At 53.7% G+C, this 18,180-nt stretch overlaps 1 protein-coding gene and 1 long non-coding RNA gene across 2 annotated transcripts; both read left to right on the forward strand.

Annotated features, from left to right (window-relative positions):
• Nucleotides 1-4,709: 4,709 nt before the first annotated feature.
• On the forward strand, nt 4,710-13,791 carry LOC136005969 (uncharacterized). Its single transcript, XM_065663864.1, has 15 exons — nt 4,710-4,740; nt 6,542-6,659; nt 7,908-8,814; nt 9,052-9,156; nt 9,633-9,701; nt 9,883-10,876; nt 11,006-11,142; nt 11,270-11,361; nt 11,513-11,633; nt 11,801-11,989; nt 12,266-12,388; nt 12,564-12,638; nt 12,966-13,130; nt 13,287-13,408; nt 13,722-13,791. The coding sequence occupies exons 1-15, from the start codon at nt 4,710-4,712 to the stop codon at nt 13,789-13,791; spliced, it is 3,318 nt and encodes a 1,105-aa protein (XP_065519936.1).
• Nucleotides 13,792-14,086: 295 nt separating this feature from the next.
• Nucleotides 14,087-14,853, forward strand: LOC136004660 (uncharacterized). Its single transcript, XR_010608564.1, has 3 exons — nt 14,087-14,170; nt 14,449-14,602; nt 14,778-14,853. It is a non-coding gene; the product is annotated as an uncharacterized LOC136004660 (long non-coding RNA).
• Nucleotides 14,854-18,180: the final 3,327 nt, after the last annotated feature.

Here is an 18,180-nt window from a genome sequence, read left to right on the forward strand (position 1 = left end):
AAAGTATATAAAGGCCACCATCGGTTACAATATTTTACCAACGTTTTCTTGTTTACCGAGCCCCCAGAAGAACCTCCCAGTTCTTTCCAATGTGCCAAAATGTAACCCAATGGGCTTTTCTTCAGAATTCCCTTGTTTTGACCGGCTCCCATTTCAAACAATCTCTTACAAATCTCTATAGCTTCTCTTTCCCAGTGCTGTGCAAATGCACTTAAAAAATATGAGAGCACCTACACACAAGTTTTATGATATTCTCAGGGGATTCAGTAAGATAGTATCTCTGGGTTCTGCAGATCCACTCCCCTGTCGTTAGAACATAGTTTCGGTTCCAGCAAAATTTACACTGCCCTAGTATCCACGGCAGGCTCCACTGTTCAAAAGTTATTATGCACTCATATGTCAGGTTGTGAAGTTTTTCCTAATATCCCCCGTGGATTGTCCCAAAAAGAGAGACATTAATTGTTGTATTCCCATTTTATTTTCTCCCTTGTAACCACGTCTCCTCAAAATATTTTTTTTTTCTGGTAACTTTTACAAACCCTTTCTCAGTTTTCCTTTCTAAGTTACCGGAAGTCCCCCGGGATTTTGTGTCTTTTCTCCACAAACCCGCCAGTGTTTCGTAAGACACCCCGAGCAGTATCTGCCCCACTACCCTGCGTGGCTATAAAAGTGGAATAGACACTAAAAGCACTGCCACAATATCCACGTGGAATGCCACCTGTCACATACAGTTATACTCCCACAAGGCACACAGCCACAATATCCACGTGAAATGCAATATCCACGTGAAATGCCACTCGTCACATACAGTTACACTCCCACAAGGCACATAGGGAATTCCCTTGCCCTTGTATTTCATAAAGCTATCCACTGCGGGAGGGGTAGCCGGACCTTCCCCCACTTTCTGAGCTGCTTAATGATTACACACAGACAAGACACAGGACAGAAAAACATGAACGCTTCGTCCGTCTCCGGCCGCTCCCCTCGCGGAGATACAGAACCGCGGATTAGGACTCCGCACTCGTTTCGTAGCTACGCTACGTCTCAGTCACAAACACAAACCCTTACACATGGGATCCCACACACTCACACTACGGTTCCGCTTACCCTTCTCCTGCTTCTTATGGTAGCAGGTCCGTCCTGGTTCTCAGAATCTGAGATGCAGTGGAGACCTGGTGGGTTCGCCTACCCTTCACCTGCTTCCCTTAGCAGGTCCGTCCTGGCTCCCAAAACTTGGGATGCAGCGAAAACCCGGGCTCGCCCGATCCGCCTTCAGGATCGATCGCGGCCGCCCTGTTGGTCGACAAGCCCCCTGCTTGCAAGCCCTACCTGCCAAGGGGAACTTCGCTGTGCGCCAGACGTCTCTGTGCACCTTACCAGCAGCCCCGGGCCACGCGTACGCCTTACAGGCCCCCTAAAGTACCTCAGTTCCAAGCATACCGTTTCTCCGCAGCCGGCACAGGTTGTTGTCTGTCCCTGCAGTGAGCAGAAAAGAAGCGGAGCTCCTCCAGGCAAGAGGCCTGGGGCGCCTAGGATGTCCGCCCCTCAGCCCATCCTGCAGCCGAAGAGAGGCCTCCTGCCTGGCTCGCCAAATTGACACTGGGATTGACTCCACAACTCGTTAAAGTTGTAAAGTAGGTATGCTTTATTCAGCGCTGAGGTGCACGGGGATAGCTCCTCCAAAGTATGCACACCCAGGGTCGTTTTTCCTTTACATTTATTCTCTTAAGGTATACATATGCATTAGATTACTGATACGCCTATACATATTTAGTATCTATCCCCGCTTCGTATTATAATGAACTAGAAGGTCCTTTGCTCCTGCGCAGTGCCCCCTTCTGGTCATGGGCAGGGGTCTCAAGAGGAAGTAAATGAGTCTTCCTCTTCTTAAACTTTTCACCTTTTAATCTTCACGCATGGCCTTAGGGCTTGGTCGGTATCCCAGCCATAAACCGTCTGCTTCTCCCCCTTATCAATAGACTCAGACATCCGCTTTTCCTTGTCAATAGTTGCTTATCAGTAGAACCAGATCTCGGCTTCATTCCCCTTCTCAGTAGTTTGTGCCTTTGTTCTGCTTAGTAAGCATGATAGGTGTTTACAACAGACAATACTTTTGTTTAAGCAAGCAAATTCCCCTAACCCCCTTGTATATTGGTTAACCCTCTGCATCAGAAACACGGACATTTAATCTTTTGCGGATACCCTGTTTTTCAATTCTTTGTGTTAGCCCTTCTATGCACCTGTTTCCATTTCAGTTTTTTGTAACATACATGATGACGACTGTATGATATAAAACATTGATGGTGCTTTCCTGACTTCATAAAAATGTCTGTTGATATAATCGTGAGGGGTTTTTTTGCAGCTACAGTACACTGGCCTTTCAAAAGCAAGTTCCTATCACCAGAATGTAGTTTGGTCACTTTCAACTCCAGCTGCCCACTGGCACACTTACATCACAACCTTATTTCTAGCATCTGGTTCTGCGCTTACACGTTTGCACTAATGTTATTCTATGCATCCTCATCACTGTCAACCGACACAATTAACATCTTCTAGTCCATGCTGGGGGAAAAATACCACAAGCAGTCCCTTGGTTGTTAGATATTTGCCAATCAAAGCTGACTAGGCAGGGCGAAAGATAAAGAACCCCTCGTGAAAATCCAGTTGGGAGAGAAAGAAGTGAAATTTTTAATAGACACGGGGGCTACCTATTCAGTGTTAAATGATTTACACGGGGGATTAGGGGAAAGAACTACGACAATTGTGGGAGCCACAGGGAAGGAGGAAATAAAGCCATTCTTGCAGCCCCTGGATCTGCGATTTAGAGGGAAGGAATTAACACACGAATTTCTATATGTACCTGAATGTCCCATTCCCCTTTTAGGACGGGACTTATTGGCCAAATTAGATGCAATGATCATTTTGGAAAATGGTGAATTAATAATGCAAATCCCCGAATCAAAAGCAGGACAGATCTTGGTTCTTAAAGAAAAACCCATTGCTCAAATTCCAAAAGAGGTAGAAGCGGCTGTGATACCGGTAGTTTGGGAAACAGAAATCCCGGGGAAATCAAAAGCAGCTCAACCAGTAACAGTGGAACTAAAAGATGGGGTTAGACCAGTAAGAGTTAAACAATATCCACTGAAGCTAGAGGCAAGATTTGGGATTATAAAAATAATTGAGAAACTTTTAAAAATATCGAATTTTGGAAGAATGTGAATCAGAATATAACACACTAATTTTTCCAGTAAGAAAACCAAACGGTGAATATAGATTAGTACAGGATCTGCGGGCAATAAATGAAATAACAAAAGATATCCACCCAGTAGTAGCAAATCCTTATACACTGTTAACATCTGTGAAGGAAAAATATAAATGGTTTACAGGGATTGATTTAAAAGATGCCTTCCTCTGCATTCCTCTTCATAAAAATAGCAGGAAATTGTTTGCATTCGAATGGGAAGAATCCACAGAGCGGACGAAAACCACAACTAACGTGGACCAGACTACCACAAGGATTCAAAAACAGTCCAACCCTTTTTGGGAATCAATTGGCTAAGGAACTGGAGGCATGGATTACTCAAGGAAAGGTACAGGTACCGAGATCACAATATCTCTTATTGCAATAAATAGATGACATCTTTATTGCAACAGAACAAAAATCCTTATGCATAAAAGTGACTATTGAAATCCTGAACCAGCTAGGCCTGAATGGTTATAAAGTCTCGAAAGAAAAGGCACAAATTGCATGTACAACTGTGTTGTCTCTAGGATGTGAAATTTCACAAGGACAGCGAAAGCTAGGAATAAAAACTGCATAGAGGCAATTTGTGCCATTCCAGAACCATGGAATTTACGTGAGCTAAGGACATTTTGGGGCATGGCAGGATGATGCAGGCTGTGGATAATGAATTACGGACTCATTGCTAACCCCTGTATGAAGCCCAAAAATCACATGCTTTTATTTGGCACAAACCACAGAAAGAGGCCTTTAAAAGACTGAAGGAGGCGTTAACGAAATCACCAGCATTGGGACTCCCAGATTTGACTTCAGCTATTTGTCCATGAGAGACAGAGATTGGCGTTGGGAGTATTAACCCAGAAAATTGGAAGCTGGAAAAGACCAGTAGGATATTTTTCAAAACAACTGGATCCGCAGCTTTTCTAGGAACTGACCTAGAGGAAGGAATTCTTGAACATAACTGTATAGAGGTCATTGAGCATACATACGCAACCAGAACGGACTTAAAAGATGTACCTCTTGAGCAGCCGGACTGGGAGCTTTTCACAGATGGAGGCAGCTTTGTGGAGAACGGGACACGGTATGCAGGATATGCTGTGACAATGCAACAAAAGGTAATTGAAGCAAAAGCATTGCCTCTTGGGACGTCAGCTCAACGGGCAGAGCTGATAGCTCTTACAACAGCGTTGGAACTGAGTGACGATAAACAGGTAAATGTATGGACTGATTCAAAGTATGCATTTGGTGTAGCACACATACATGGAGCATTACGGAAGGAACGAGGACTGTTGTCTTCACAAGGGACTAATATAAAATATCTGGAAGAAATTTTGAAACTGGTAATTGCTGTACAAAAACCCAGACAGGTAGCCATTATGCATTGTAAAGCACACCAAGGAGGAACTTCGAAGATATCCGAAGGAAATACACTGGCAGATGGGACAGCTCGACAAGTTGCCCGGAAGGTATGGAATATGATGGCCCTGATACCTCTCAAGGTAAGCCCACTCCATACCTATCTTCCACAAGACCCAAAATATTCAAAAGAAGATGAAAAGCTGGCAGGACTTTTAAAGGCTCAAAAGAAGTCTGAAGGGTGGTATACAACAACAGCTGGACAGGTAATAGTACCACCAGCAATAATGCAAAAAATCCTACAAACTGAACATCAGAAATGTCATTGGGGTGCAGAGGCATTGGTAACTTATTTAAAAGGAGGAATAATTTCCACGCAGATGCTAACTATGGCAAAAGCAGTGGGGTCAAAATGTGAAATTTGTTTGAAAAATAATCCAGTAGTAAAAAGACAAGTTGAGATGGGAAGAATTAGGATAGGCGTGGAACCAGGAGATTATTGGCAGGTTGATTTTGCAGAACTACCAAAAGCACAAGGGTACAAATATCTGCTAGTAGGGGTTGACACTTTTTCTGGATGGCCGGAGGCCCTTCCCTGTCGCACCAGTCAGGCAAAGGAAACGGTGAAATGGTTGCTTAGAGAAATCATTCCACGATTTGGAGTCCCTTTAGGGATATCGTCAGATAGGGGTCCACACTTTGTTGCAACCATAGTACAAGAAGTTAGTAAACTATTAAGGAGATCACGGAGCTTACATACCCCCTGGAGGCCCCAATCTAGTGGACAGGTAGAAAAGATGAATCAAACAATAAAGAGACAAATCAGTAAAATATGTCAAGAGGCCAGAATAAAATGGCCACAAGCATTACCTATAGCTCTGTTACAAATCAGAGTAAAACCCAGAAGTGGAATATCAGTAAGCCCCTATGAGATCCTCTATGGAAAGCCATACTTGGCAGGAACCCTCCACAGGAACTGAAGCAGGATGGGCTATGGAATCCTTATGTGCTCAAGTTGCAGCATATCGGAATAGAGAAATGATTTATGATCTGATTGGTCAGACAGAAAGATTAGCCAGAGCAACGAGGAAGGGGTTCAGAGGCATGAATTTGCAGTTGCAAGCAACGACTAAAATGACCTTGCAGAACAGAATGGCATTGGACACGTTACTGATTAAAGAACATGGTGTTTGTGAATATTTGAAAGACAGAATAGACCATTGTTGTATTCATATTCCTAATGTAACTGCGGACATAGAATACGAGATTTCTCAGTTGACCAAAGTCGAACAAGAAGCGGAAAAAGATTATATTGAACTAAATTGGGTCGGAGCACTCTTTGAAAGTTTGGGCCTTCACCTCACGGGATGGGTCCGTTCCCTCGTGCAAACTGTAATCGTGATACTGATTATATTCTTAATGATATATCTAATGTATCTTTGCATCCGAAAGGAAATAGCCTGAAGCAGTGCACGGACCCACCGAATTACAGGAGCAGTAACTAGGGAAAATCCAAAGTACCCCACACCTCCACCTACTTACCAGGAGACAGCTACCTAAGAGAATGAAAATACTTACTTAAGTTGAGTGAAATATTTTCAGAGGGGGGAAATGTTAGAAGAGGGCGAAATTTTTACAATAATTATATAAAATAGTAGAAATTATTATATTTGAGAAATTTATAAATCAATAGTGCGGTTTTGGAAATGTTGGAACTCTGCAGTTTTGTTTGAAGTTTCGTACCATGGTTACTTAATAACCAGTGTTACAATGGTAGGCTTGGTAGCAAGAGCTAACATAACCATATATGGTGAAAGGTATATGCGTGGATTTAAGAAAGTATTGTGAAAGTCTATCGAAGCAGAAATTCTGGACACACCAAGGGTAGTCAAGTGAGGATAAGAGAATGCTGGCGTCCACATAATGGTTGGGATATGTCCAAAGAACGGAAAGGCGAAAAGGACAGAGCGAGGAAGACTTCTTACTTCATCCGAGGAAGACTCCTTACTTCATCAGCACGACCACCAGAGGGGGCTGCGCAAGTGCAGAAGAGGCTGATGTCGTAATAGACTGATGTGGTAATCCTTGACGCATATGTATTAGTTAATGTTGTAATCCGTGTTGCATATGTATTAGTTACGAGATTTTTCGTGTATAAATTGCAAACGCGATGTGACGAGGTCCAAGCCAGATTTGGGCGCGTGCCGCTGGTTTCCCAGCGCTGCAATAAAGCACCTCGTATAACCATTCCGGTGGTTATGTGTTTGTTCCTACGCTAACAACAGTACACTGGCCTTTCAAAAGCAAGTTCCTATCATCAGAATAGTTTGGTCACTTTCAACTCCAGTTGCCCACTTTCACACTTACATCACAACCTTATTTCTAGCATCTGGTTCTGCGGTTATCCGTTTGCACTAGTAAATGTTATTCTATGCATTCTCATCACTGTCAACCGATGCAATTAACATCTTCTAGTCCATGCTGGGGGAAAAGTATCACAAGCAGTCCCTTGATTGCTTGGTATTTGCCCAAGCAGACGTAAAAGCATGATAAAAAGTAATTAAAATGCAATTCCTGGCAGAAAACCAGGGCCAGCTCTCATTCAGGTATTTCAGTCAGCTTAATGATAAAGGTCAGCTGAGTAGGGCTTGGATATTAGGCACAGGTCTCTGCAGTTCCGTTTCAAGGGACAGCTTCAGCAATTGGCTGTACTCAAGAGTGTAACAACCTATGCCACATGCCCATGCTAGCTGCTGTGAAAAAGGCTGTCAGAGATAGAGGGAGCCCTGCGTAAGTTAGTAAATCTGTTACTGACCTAGGAAGAACACGAGGGTGAAATTCATGGTAGAGAAATTCCCATGTATACCAACTGAAATCTCTTCTGGACCACATCAGCTCAGCAGAGTGGAAACCTGGGTGACCTAAAGATGGGATACAAACTGAGCATTTTAAAATAGTGACCTTAGTCATACTTTGCAAGTTGAAAACTAAGAAAAGTGTTAAAATTGGTCAATCGCTGAGGTGAGTAGCTCGAGAGAGGACGCCTTCAGCACCGGAGCAGGGGAGAGATCAGCGTCCAGGAGCCTCAACTCAGAGCGGCCAGAGCAACCGAGGGAGCTTCTTGTTAGAAACTTCCTTCTCTGGATGCGTGATCTAGTTCGTTTCTGCGGGAAAAGATGTTCTCGAGGACTCTTTCCGGCAGTACTTGTCTGATGGGTGACTCTGCTTCCAAGATGTTTTGGAGTCCTCTCCTTCCTCGGGCTGTGTGGAAGCTTGTGTGTGTCTGCGCCGTTTTTTGCTGCTTGCGCAGCTCTTTGCTCTGGAGCGAGGCGCGCAAAACGTGTGCGGTGCTGCTGCCAGCAGCAGCCTTCCCCCCAGCATTGCCACGCCTAAGGGAGCCAGTAGAACCAGTCCTGCTCTTGCCACCGAGCGCTGCCCCCCGCGGCAGGACAGCTCGCCTTGCCGGGGCGCTCCGGTGCCCTGGGCAGGGGCTGGCGGAAGCGGGGTCGGCCCCGGGACCCTCACCCGTGCGCTCGAGCTGCGGACGGGAGAGGGCCGCGGGGCGTCGCCTGGCAACGGGTGTGTTCGTCAGCGCCGGCCTCTGTGCGGTCGAGAACGGGCTCGGCCAATGCGCGTCGAGGAGCGGGCGGCGGCGGTCGGTAACGAGGCGCGGCAGGGCGGGGGGCAGCGTCAGTTGCTGCAGGTACGGGGCCGGGGGCGCGGGGGTCAGGGGGGCCGGCGGTGGGGCTGGAGGGGGCAGAGGCGGCGGGGAAGGGGCCGCCACATCCCTGAGGGAGCAGGAGCAGGAGGCAGGCTGCCGGCTGCCCGCTGCCCGCTGTCTCTCCTACCGCCAGCAGGTCAGACCCGTGTTGTCGGCCGTAGCGGCAGCGATGGCTCTGCTCAGCTTGACCCAGCTGCTGGACGCCGCCATCGGGACCAATGTCGAGAGCGTGAACTTCCGAGCGCTGCGCGACCTGCTGCAGGCCGTGCTGGGGCACCTGGGCCTGCAGGAGGGCTCCACCCGGGCCTTGGAGCAGCCTGCGGAGCGGGACAGGGCAAGGACCCCGGCCGCGGGGCAGCAGCCGCAGCAGGCGGATGAGCAGCTGCCTGCGAAGGACGCGCTGCGGGACGCCACCAGCCGCTCCGAAGCTGATGTGGCTGCCGACGTGGGGCAGCTGGTGGAGAGGGTGGAAGGGGACGAGAGCAGCAGCTCTGAGGTAGGGGCTCTCCCCAGTCCCCCGGGTGCTCCCCCGCTGAGGCGCCTCCTCCTCCTCCAGGGGTGGCTCTTTGCCCTCGGCGTCAGCTTCAGCGCTCCTGCACAGAGCTCAGCGCGGGCAGGCAGCCCTGCTGACATGGGCTTGTGTGGTGGCTTCCCTTGGGGCAGGGTGGGGACCAAGTTCCTGGTCTGCAGGGACCCTCCCGCGGGGCTCATGCCTGCCACCCTCCTCTCCTAGGACACGGCTGTCTACCAGGCTGTCCTGGAGGAGATTAGCCAGATGAAGGAGGCGCAGTCCCGCATGCAAGGAGAAATCCGCATGATCCAGGAGGCGCTTGGCTTGGTGAGCTGCTGCTGCTGTCCCCAGGAGGGAGCTGGCCTCTTGCTCCCCTCCCTGCATCACCCCGCTTCTCCCTGTGGACCGTGTCCTCTGGCCTCGGATGTCACCCAGTGTGAAGGGCCCTGGGAGGGAAGAGTGGGAAGGGTGCCCCAAGAGGGAAGCATGGGAGCTCAGCCCACCCTACCTGGAGCCCCGGGGAGGGCAGAAATGGGCAGCACTGCCTGCAGCTCAGGCTGCTGGCAGAGGTAACTGTGTGTGTCCGCCCAAGTGGCACTGAGGCGCTCCTCAGCTAAACACCCACGAAAGTACCGTGGGTGCTGGGAAGGAGAGTCAAGATCTACTGGTGCAATACAGCAGCAGCCCCTCGGCACAAGCCTGCCCAGCGTCCATCTGTCTAGTGCCCAAGTTAATTTGCAGATGCTTGTGTTCAGTCCTGCTTCTGTGTCCTGACTGCTGTCCCTCTCCTCACCCCCCTTTAGGGGAACCACCAGGATGCTGCTAGCCAGACGCCAGGCCTCTGCAACCTAAGGACTCTGGCCAGTGATGTGGTACGGTTACGAGCATGCCGGATCCTGCTACAGGACAGGAGACGGCTGCATCCCTGGGGGACCAGTGCAGGCGGTCTCTCTGCACTAGGGCATGGTCCCCAGCAGTGCTGGGTGGGAGGGGGAGTGCTCCTGTGGGCCCCACCATGCCCCTGGCTACATGGCTGATCCCTTCCTTCCCCAGCAAATGCTGAAGGAAAGGCTGGGCCTGTACCCGGACCCGGAGGAGGTCAACAACATGGTGCACTGGGACGTGCTGGAGGATTGCCTGGTGGGCAGCAAAGCAGAACGATGCAGAGATGGAGGAAGACCCAGAGGAGAACAAGAAGGAGAGCCGTCTCCCACCACCAAGCCTCCCACCACCAAGCCTCCCACCACCAAGCCTCCCACCACCAAGTCTCCCCCCACCAAGTCTCCCCCCACCAAGTCTCCCCCCACCAAGTCTCCCCCCACCAAGCCTCCCACCACCAAGTCTCCCCCCACCAAGTCTCCCCCCACCAAGTCTCCCCCCACCAAGCCTCCCACCACCAAGCCTCCCACCACCAAGTCTCCCACCACCAAGTCTCCCACTTCAGATGTGGACACCCCACATGGGGCAAGCTCTGTGCTGGGATCTAGAGAGAGCTCAGTGGGGCTGAAGGATCCTGGGACAGCTCTAACGGCCCCTAAGCAGCAGGCAGGCATTCCCTCAGATCAGAGGAGGGATGCTAGCACCACAGCGGTGATGCAGACAGTGTCTCAGGACGTGCAGACCACCAGCCTGGGGACACAGCCAGCACAGCCAGAGCCCACGCGCACCCAGACCACCACCCTGGGGACACAGCCGGAGTCCACCGTCACTCAGACCACCATCTCAGGGGAGCAGCTCAGCACACAGCTTGACGGGGCTGGCCCCCTGGCAGCAGGGACTCTCTTGCCCACAGCCCAGGGATTCGAGATCCCACTCAACGCTGATCCCAGGTCCACGTCCCACGTGCAAGAGCCAGCCTTGCCCTCGGCCTCCAGCAGTGCCTACCAAAATGCCTACAAGTGCTACGTGGAGACGGTGGAGGCTCTCAAGCAGATTGGGCAGCTCAGACACCTCTATGCTGCCCTGAAGGAGCAGGTGGCCCAGCTAGAAGCCACCGGGTTGGAGCGGACTGAACTGGAGAAGCTGCGCCTGCTCCTCCAGGAGAGAGGTGGGAGCTCTGGGAGGCTTGTGAGGGGTGTTTGAAATGCTGGGTGTGGAGCTGGTTGTGCTCGGAGCCTGGGCCGTAGGGTGAGACCCCTTCACTGACAGTGTGTCCGCTTGTACCATGTTCTTCTAGGCCAGGAGAGCGTTGCCAACACGCTGGGTGACCTGCAGGCCCAGGTGTCATCCCTGCAGGGCCTGGCCAGTGACCTGCAGGGCTTGTCCAGGGAGCTGCAGGGCGTGGCCAGGGACCTGCAGGGAGAGAAGGGGAAGGTAAGGAGTCCCTGAGGGAGATGCAGGGATGCTGCGGGAGTTGGGCACGGAGGAGGCAGCTGAAGAGCCCCTGTGCTGGGATGACACAGGGGCCATGCCCTGACTCTGCCGCCACTGCCGTTCCCAGATCAGGAAGCTGGAGAGCACCCTTGCCAAACTGGAGGCGGCCAGAGCCAGCTGGCAAATGGATCCCAGCGACCAACTCAGCTTGCCGTTGGGGTAAAAGGATGGGAGAGGGTTTTGTTCCCTGTGGGGCTGCAGGGGAGCCCAGGAGGGCTGGGAGCATCCCTTGCTGGGGGGTGAGGGATGCCCCCTGAGCAAGTAGGCTTGTGAAGACTAAGCCTGCCTGTGTCCCTGTCTCGCTGCCCAGGTCCACACCACAGGAGGTAAAGCGGGACATGAAGGATCTGGCCCAGCAGCGGCAAACAAGCAAGGCTGCACTGGATCAGTTGGTGACCCAGACGGCCAAGGAGGAGCAGGAGCGGGAGCAGGTGAGGTGTGGCGGGAGCTCCCACCACCCGCTGGCTCGTTGAGGTGGTCCTGGTGGGATTCCCAGCCACATCCCATGGCTGCCTGGGGCCACGGAGCCTCCACTGCACCTGGGATTGTTGGCTGCATCTGTCCCGCCTCAGAGGTGATTCCTCTTCCCCTTCTGCAGCTAGAAGAGGCCAGAGTGACGGAGAGCACGGGGCAGGAGGAGGCAGTATGCCCCATGTGCAGCAGCGACACCAGCACGCGCTTGGAGCAGCTGCTGCGACGCTATGAGAAGCTGCAGGGGCTGGTGGACTCCCTCATGTCGAGGAAGAAGATGGGCAAGGCGCTGAGGCAGCTGCCAGGGAAGAGCCAGGTAGGGAGATGGCAGCATGGGGGACTTGGGAGGGGGCTGCCAGAACCGTGCCCGGCTCTTTGTGCTTCGGTGTTACATGGGGGAGTTCCGTTCCCCCCCCCCCGCCCCATACTGTCTTGTAAAGTCCGCAGCATAGACGGAGATTCAAGCCGTGCTGCAAATGTCCTGCTGGCACTGAGAGCCTACAGCCACTGGCCCAGTAAGCCAGGTCTGTCCCCGTGGGGCAGCCTCCCCACCTTGCGTGGCACTACCTCGTTATTTTCCTCCCTGGAGCAGGACCAGGAGGTGCTGAAGCGCATCCAGGCTGCCATCCTGCAGATGCAAGGGGAGTATGAGAAGCTCAACTCTGTCATGGGGAGCCTCCTGGATGACAGTCGCCAGCAGCAGGAAGATATCGAGGTAGATGGCTGAAACCCCCGTGGGCTTAGAGCATCCTCCAGGCAGAGCCCAGGCTGGGGACCACAGGCGATTTGCCCTGTGGAGATTAAAAGTACCTTTCCCAGAGGATTCTGTGTGTGGGGAGAAGCAGGGGTGCTCCTGCCGCAAGGTCATAGGATGCTTTCTGTGTTGGAAGGGTCTGTTGCAGTCCGTGGAGAGGCTGGAGAAGGAGAAGGCAGACAAGGAGGACCTGAAGCTGGGGATGGATGAGGTACAACCTCAAGGGGCCTAAGCACCAGCCAAGGGGGTCCTGGGCAGGGTGACAAATGCCCCTTGTCCCTTGGGAGCTTGGTGGCAGAGCTGGCCTTAGCGGGGGAGGATTTCTAGCCCAGCTGCAGGTCCCTCTGTCTCCCCCCATGTCCCTTGGGCTGCTGGGACCGACCCCATGGGGGTTGTGGTGCGAGTGGGACCACACAGCCGTGGGAGGAGCACAGTGGTCCTGCAGGAGTGCGTTTGCCTCTGCCCCTGCAATGGGCTGACCCTGGCTGTTGCACCTGCATCCTTTCCCCACCGTCTTCCTGCCTTTCCCTGTTGCTAGAAAGCAGACAAAGGCGCCTTGGAAAGCAAAGTCAGCCGCGCCCAATTTGAGGCGAGCCTGGAGCTGCTGAAGGAGCAAAACCAGGAGGTGCTGAGCCGGCTGACAGGCCAGGAGCAGGGGCTGCACGAGGTCCAGCAGCAGCTGCGGGAGGAGATGGCCTCCAAGGTGAGGGGCGGCTCATCACCGCTGCGCAGAAGTGGCACCTTCGGGGCTCGGCGGCCCAAGGCAGCATCCTCCTGAGGATTCCTGCTCCTGGCCTTTCCCTGGGGACGCAGTGTCCCATCGCGGAGCCGCTGGCTGAGGGAGTGTGTCTGTCTGCAGCTGGATCGCCTGGAGCTGGAGCCATTCCAGCAAGAGCTGGACGACCGCTGGAAGAGCAGCCTTGAGCAGCTCAAGAAAATGGCACCACCAATGGAAGCTGACAGTGCAGCTGGGTTTAGGAAGTGAGTGCAAGAGGGACAGCACTCGCCTTGTTCCCTCTTTGTCCTTGCCTGCATCCCCTGTTCCCACGGTGCCTGTGGCAGTGGCTCCCATGGCACTGGAGGTTTTTGGGCGCTCCCCTCTGTGAATTCTCCTGTGCCTAAGACGAAGTGGAGCTTTTCCCCAGGAGGGAGCCCACAACCAACCACTCTCCCTCATCCTATCCCCTTTCTTCTGTAACCAGCCAGCAGCTTGGGACCTTGTTGGTGTTGGGGGGCATAAACCAGGTTCAAAACCAGGTTTCGCCACTCACCCAGCTCTTTCTCCCCTCCCCAGGCAGCTGCTGGTGGATTTCCAGTGCCTGTCTTGTGATAGGCAACTCAGCATGCGGGTGCCTGGCTCGTGAGTACCGCCCAGCACAGGCGCATCAGGAGTCTGCATGGGTGGGATGGGGGAGATGGGTGCTGGTGGTGCTCCAGACCAGGCATGGGGTTCGGGGTGTCTGCCTGCGAGGGTCTGATCGTGCCCAGCACCCTCCACAGGCCTGCCCGTCAGCGGGAGGATTAGGACCCCTCCCGGAGGTCAGCGGGCAGGGGATGCCGTGAGGTGCAAGCCTGTGGGGTTTGGGGTGCTGCCACGAGCCAGGGTGGGCCATTTGTCCCCTGTCACCCACTGATGGCTCTTGCCCTCCCCAGGCCGATCCCACCCATCCCGCGCTTACCACCACTGGTCCCTCGCGTCACTGGAAAATCCCAGCCTGTTCCAAAGACGGAGCAAACCCGCAGGTAGGGGACATGGGACCCATCCCCATCCCTGGGGTGCACGATGGCCCTGCCCCAGCAAGGGCGAGTCCTCCCCTGTGTTGGGGCAGACGACACTGCTCCCTGGACAGGGCAGGGCAGGGGAGCAGGGATGTGCCACAGAGGCTCAGCTGTGCTTGCCCCAGGCCTGGGGCTTTTACAGCCTCGCCACTGTGCTGCCCCGTCTCTCTCTCAGTGGCGCTGAAGCCACATGTGCTGAGTTGTGTGCCGGGTGCTGAGTGTTCCCATACCCTATCCTGCAGGGAGCCGATGGCTGCATGCACGTACCCCACCGTGCCACGGCAGTGTGGGGGCCAGTGTACTGTCACACGCCCGCTGCAGCGCAGCCTGCGCCTCCCGCTTGACCAGCCTAGGACCCCACAGGCAGTCCAGCCATCCACCCTGCTCCCCAGCAAGGTAGGGATGAAGAAAGAAGGGATCTGGTGGGGGTGACTGAGGCTGGGAGGGTGATGCTGAGCATCTTGGGGGGGGATCCATGCCTCAGTTTCCCCAGGAGAGATGGGTACGGAGGGTTGCTGGGGGCTGCTGAATTCAGCCCCATGCCTTAGCCAACCCATTCTCTCCTCCCCAGCAGGACAAGATAAAGCCGTTGTGGCAGGACAGCCGCAGGGCTGGCCCCTGCCCCTCAGCCCCAGGCACCACTGGCCCACTGAAACAAAGGTCAGGCTCATCCCACAGCCATCTTCTCCAGGTACACTGGCCACACCCACCCCTCCAGCCCCGCAGGATGGATGCGGCAAGCCGGCAGCAGGGCAGGACTGGGGCTCAGCGGCTGAATCCCATTGCCCCGGCACCCCAGCAAGCACAGAAGTAGCTCCCAACATGAGCAATAAAGAGTGATGCTCAGCAAAGTGCCTGTGTGGCCTGAGTGGGGGCACCCTGACTTGGCATCTGCCCTTGGCCTGTGGCCACTTGTCACCGAAGGTGCTGGAAACAGCCCCTGGCCATCCCCCTGCTCCTCATCCCCGGGGTCTGAGCAACCTCAGCTGCTGCGCTCCCCCTGGCACCTCCATGAGCCCTGTGTGGCCCTGACGGCCCCTGCTAGGGGAGCCTGTGGCCCCAGAGTGGGGCTGGGGGAGCTGGGCAGTGCAGCAGGAGCAGGAGCATGCTCGGTTGCTGCTGAAGGTGACAGCAACTTGGCCCCTGGGTGGGAAGGGTGGTGGCAGCAGCACGCGGTGAGGGACAGCTCTCAACTCCCTGCTAAAAGCAGGGAACTTGCCCGTATTGGTGCCCTTGTTCTCTGACTGTGAGTATTGCAGTGGTATTGGTAGAGAGCACAGCGCAGGAAGGGGCTTCAGGGCTTCATGCTAGAGTTGCCTTCCTTGGTGTTTGTGTCAAGGAAGGCAACATGTGCCTGAACTGCTTCTGGCATCCACCTGAGATCATACCTAGCCCTTAATTCATCAATAAGCCACGACATCAGCTAGCTGGGGCTAGCCAAGACTCTGGAGATTCGGTGCCTCAAATTGCGTAGGAGAGAAAACTCCCATCAGAAATAGGGGGTGTGTGGACTTCTGAGGCTAGGGTTCAACTCCCCTAGCTTCAGAAGGCTACAGAATAAAAGCTTAACACTGTGTGCCATTGAAGCCAAAGGACTGTAGACCTCCGACTATATGTGGCTGTTAAGAGACTTTGCTCTTGACTTCACTGTCCGTGTGGACCGTGCAACCAGCAGTCTTCAGTCCATGACTGTAGACCTTTGAACTGTCCTGGAAACCCTGGGATCAAGCTTAGGTGTAGAAACATACACAGCAGTTACCTATAGTTAGGTGAGAGGAATTCCAATACAGGTGTCTATGGAACTGTAAGGTGCCTGTGATGAAGTGAGCTACTGCAGAGGATCAAGCGATGAGACAGAGGTTTGTGCTCAATGCACCAGGCTGTGTTAACCAAATGCCACAGTGCTGGGCCCGTGCCTGTGGCAGGCACAGCCTTCACGATAACATGGAAGTGGCAGTGTAAGGTCACAGCTGCTGGTTTGTGTAAGTCCCTCATACCCACCTGGACCTCAACAGGGCTTGAAAAGAGGATGTGCACCCTCTCGGCATGCTCTGTTGAGGCACCACTTGGGTAGGAGCAGCAGTGGCACTTGATAAACATTTTGTTAGATCGTTATATTCCTAAGCTTTATTTCCTGCTACTTATGCCTGACGGCATAAATTCTTGAGCAGCAAAGCCCATCCAAGGCCCCCACAGCTTCTGGCTGCTCGAATATGGAGAAGATCAATTGGAATATAGAGAGGTGACTCGGGGATTTTCTGTGTGCACGCGATGCGTTTTTTCTCTAGTTCCAGAACCGGCCGATCAGGAGAGCAGTGTGACTTCTGGCAAGGGAATTATTCTTAGTGCAGCAGAGGAATAAAAACCCATGGGTTGTTTCTTACTGTTGAGAGCCCTTGAAAAAGTATGCTTTTGAACATAGTGAAATATTTAGAGGAGATGACAAGAGTCCAAGCAGAGGCAAGCACCTGCGCAGGAGAAGAGCACAGCCAGAAGACTCCCCGTATTTATGCATTTCTGCCACGTGTTTGCACCTACACAGCTAAAATACTTCTTGTAGCAGGTCTTTTTTTGGTTATCTTTATTTTTGCTTCTGATACCAGTATAAGAAGGGGGGCACTTGGGGCCACAGCTGGGCACTGGGGGCAATGCAATGGAACGGAGTGGGGGGGACAGACGTGAAGGCGGTGGCACCTCCCATGTGAGAAACCCCGAGGGGAACCACAGAGGCAGACTGTGGGGACAAAGGCATCTGGGGAGCATCACCGTACCCCCGCTGTGCTGTGTTCCTGGGGGTGCCCTGTGGAAATCCTGCTCTCCTGGGGGTCTTCTCCCCAGATGGGGCAAGGGGGACCCCCCAAACCTGCCCCTCTGCCCACCTGCGGACCCTGCCCACCTCGCTGCACTCCCCAGACACCTTAGTCCCCACGGAGCCATCCCCCGTGGATGTTTTACCCAGGGGGAGTTGTTCAGGGGAAAATGGGAGCTAACAGCCTGTCTTGGGCTCCCAGGTGGCTCCAGCAGGATCTGGGATTCCCCCCAGTGCCACCTGCAGTGGAATAACTGGGAGCCAGCAAAGGACCCTCGAGCACCCACGGGTGGGCTCAGGCGTCGAGGGGCTTAACTCCATCCCCGGCACTAACTGCATTCGCAGGACGGGGCCCAGTCGGGTCTGAGCTCGGAGGGGACTAACGCCAAAGAGCTCAGGCCCTGTCGCTCTCTTCCTGTGAACACGCTGCCCCTAGAAGCACGAGCCCTCGCTTCACCTCGCCCTTGGCAGCTGTCTGGGGGGTGCTCCTTGTCTGAGGAGCCCCAGCGGGCAGATTTTCCTCTCCTTGCGCTTTTTCTCCTTGATGTTGCTCTGTGCCAGGTCTCTCCTACCATGGGGCTCTCCCGGTGCCCTGGGGGATGCTTTGCTGCTGCACCCTGAGCCCCCCCCGGCCCTTGCTGACATCTCTGGAGCTGTTGTGTTCCCATCTGAGAGGGTTTTGACCCCAGTGGCTTGTGTTGTGAGCAGCCTGGGGGCTGTGTTTCTTTTCCACGTTAACGGAGTTGGGCTACTGAAGCGCTAAACCAGGGGCTGGCGCGTTGTTTGAGAAGGGAATCGAGAACGCTCCTTGCCGTCCCGCGGGTGGGCAGCAAGAGGAGAGAAACTTCGTGTTTCCCTTTCTGACTGACTTGCCTGAGAGCACGGAAGGGAGCGCTTCCTTCAGGTGCTGCACGGCCGGCCAGATGGTTTGCTGCAGGCAGAGCGAGGCAGCCCCTTGCTGGCTGAGTGCCCTCTCCTCTCTTGCACAGCAGAGCAATGGCTTTCATCCAACCTCAGTTGGTGGAACGTCCAGAAAGGGCAGCTTAGGGCAACCTGTTCGGAGGGATACTCAGTCTCTCGTGTCAGGGCACTGGAAACAAGCTCACATGTGTCTCCCAGCCAGGCCAGGGATGCTAGTTTATGTGCTGGCCTTTTTGTTTTGTGA

The sequence above is a fragment of the Lathamus discolor genome, chromosome Z (assembly GCF_037157495.1).
Source record: "Lathamus discolor isolate bLatDis1 chromosome Z, bLatDis1.hap1, whole genome shotgun sequence".
NCBI lineage: Eukaryota > Metazoa > Chordata > Aves > Psittaciformes > Psittacidae > Lathamus > Lathamus discolor.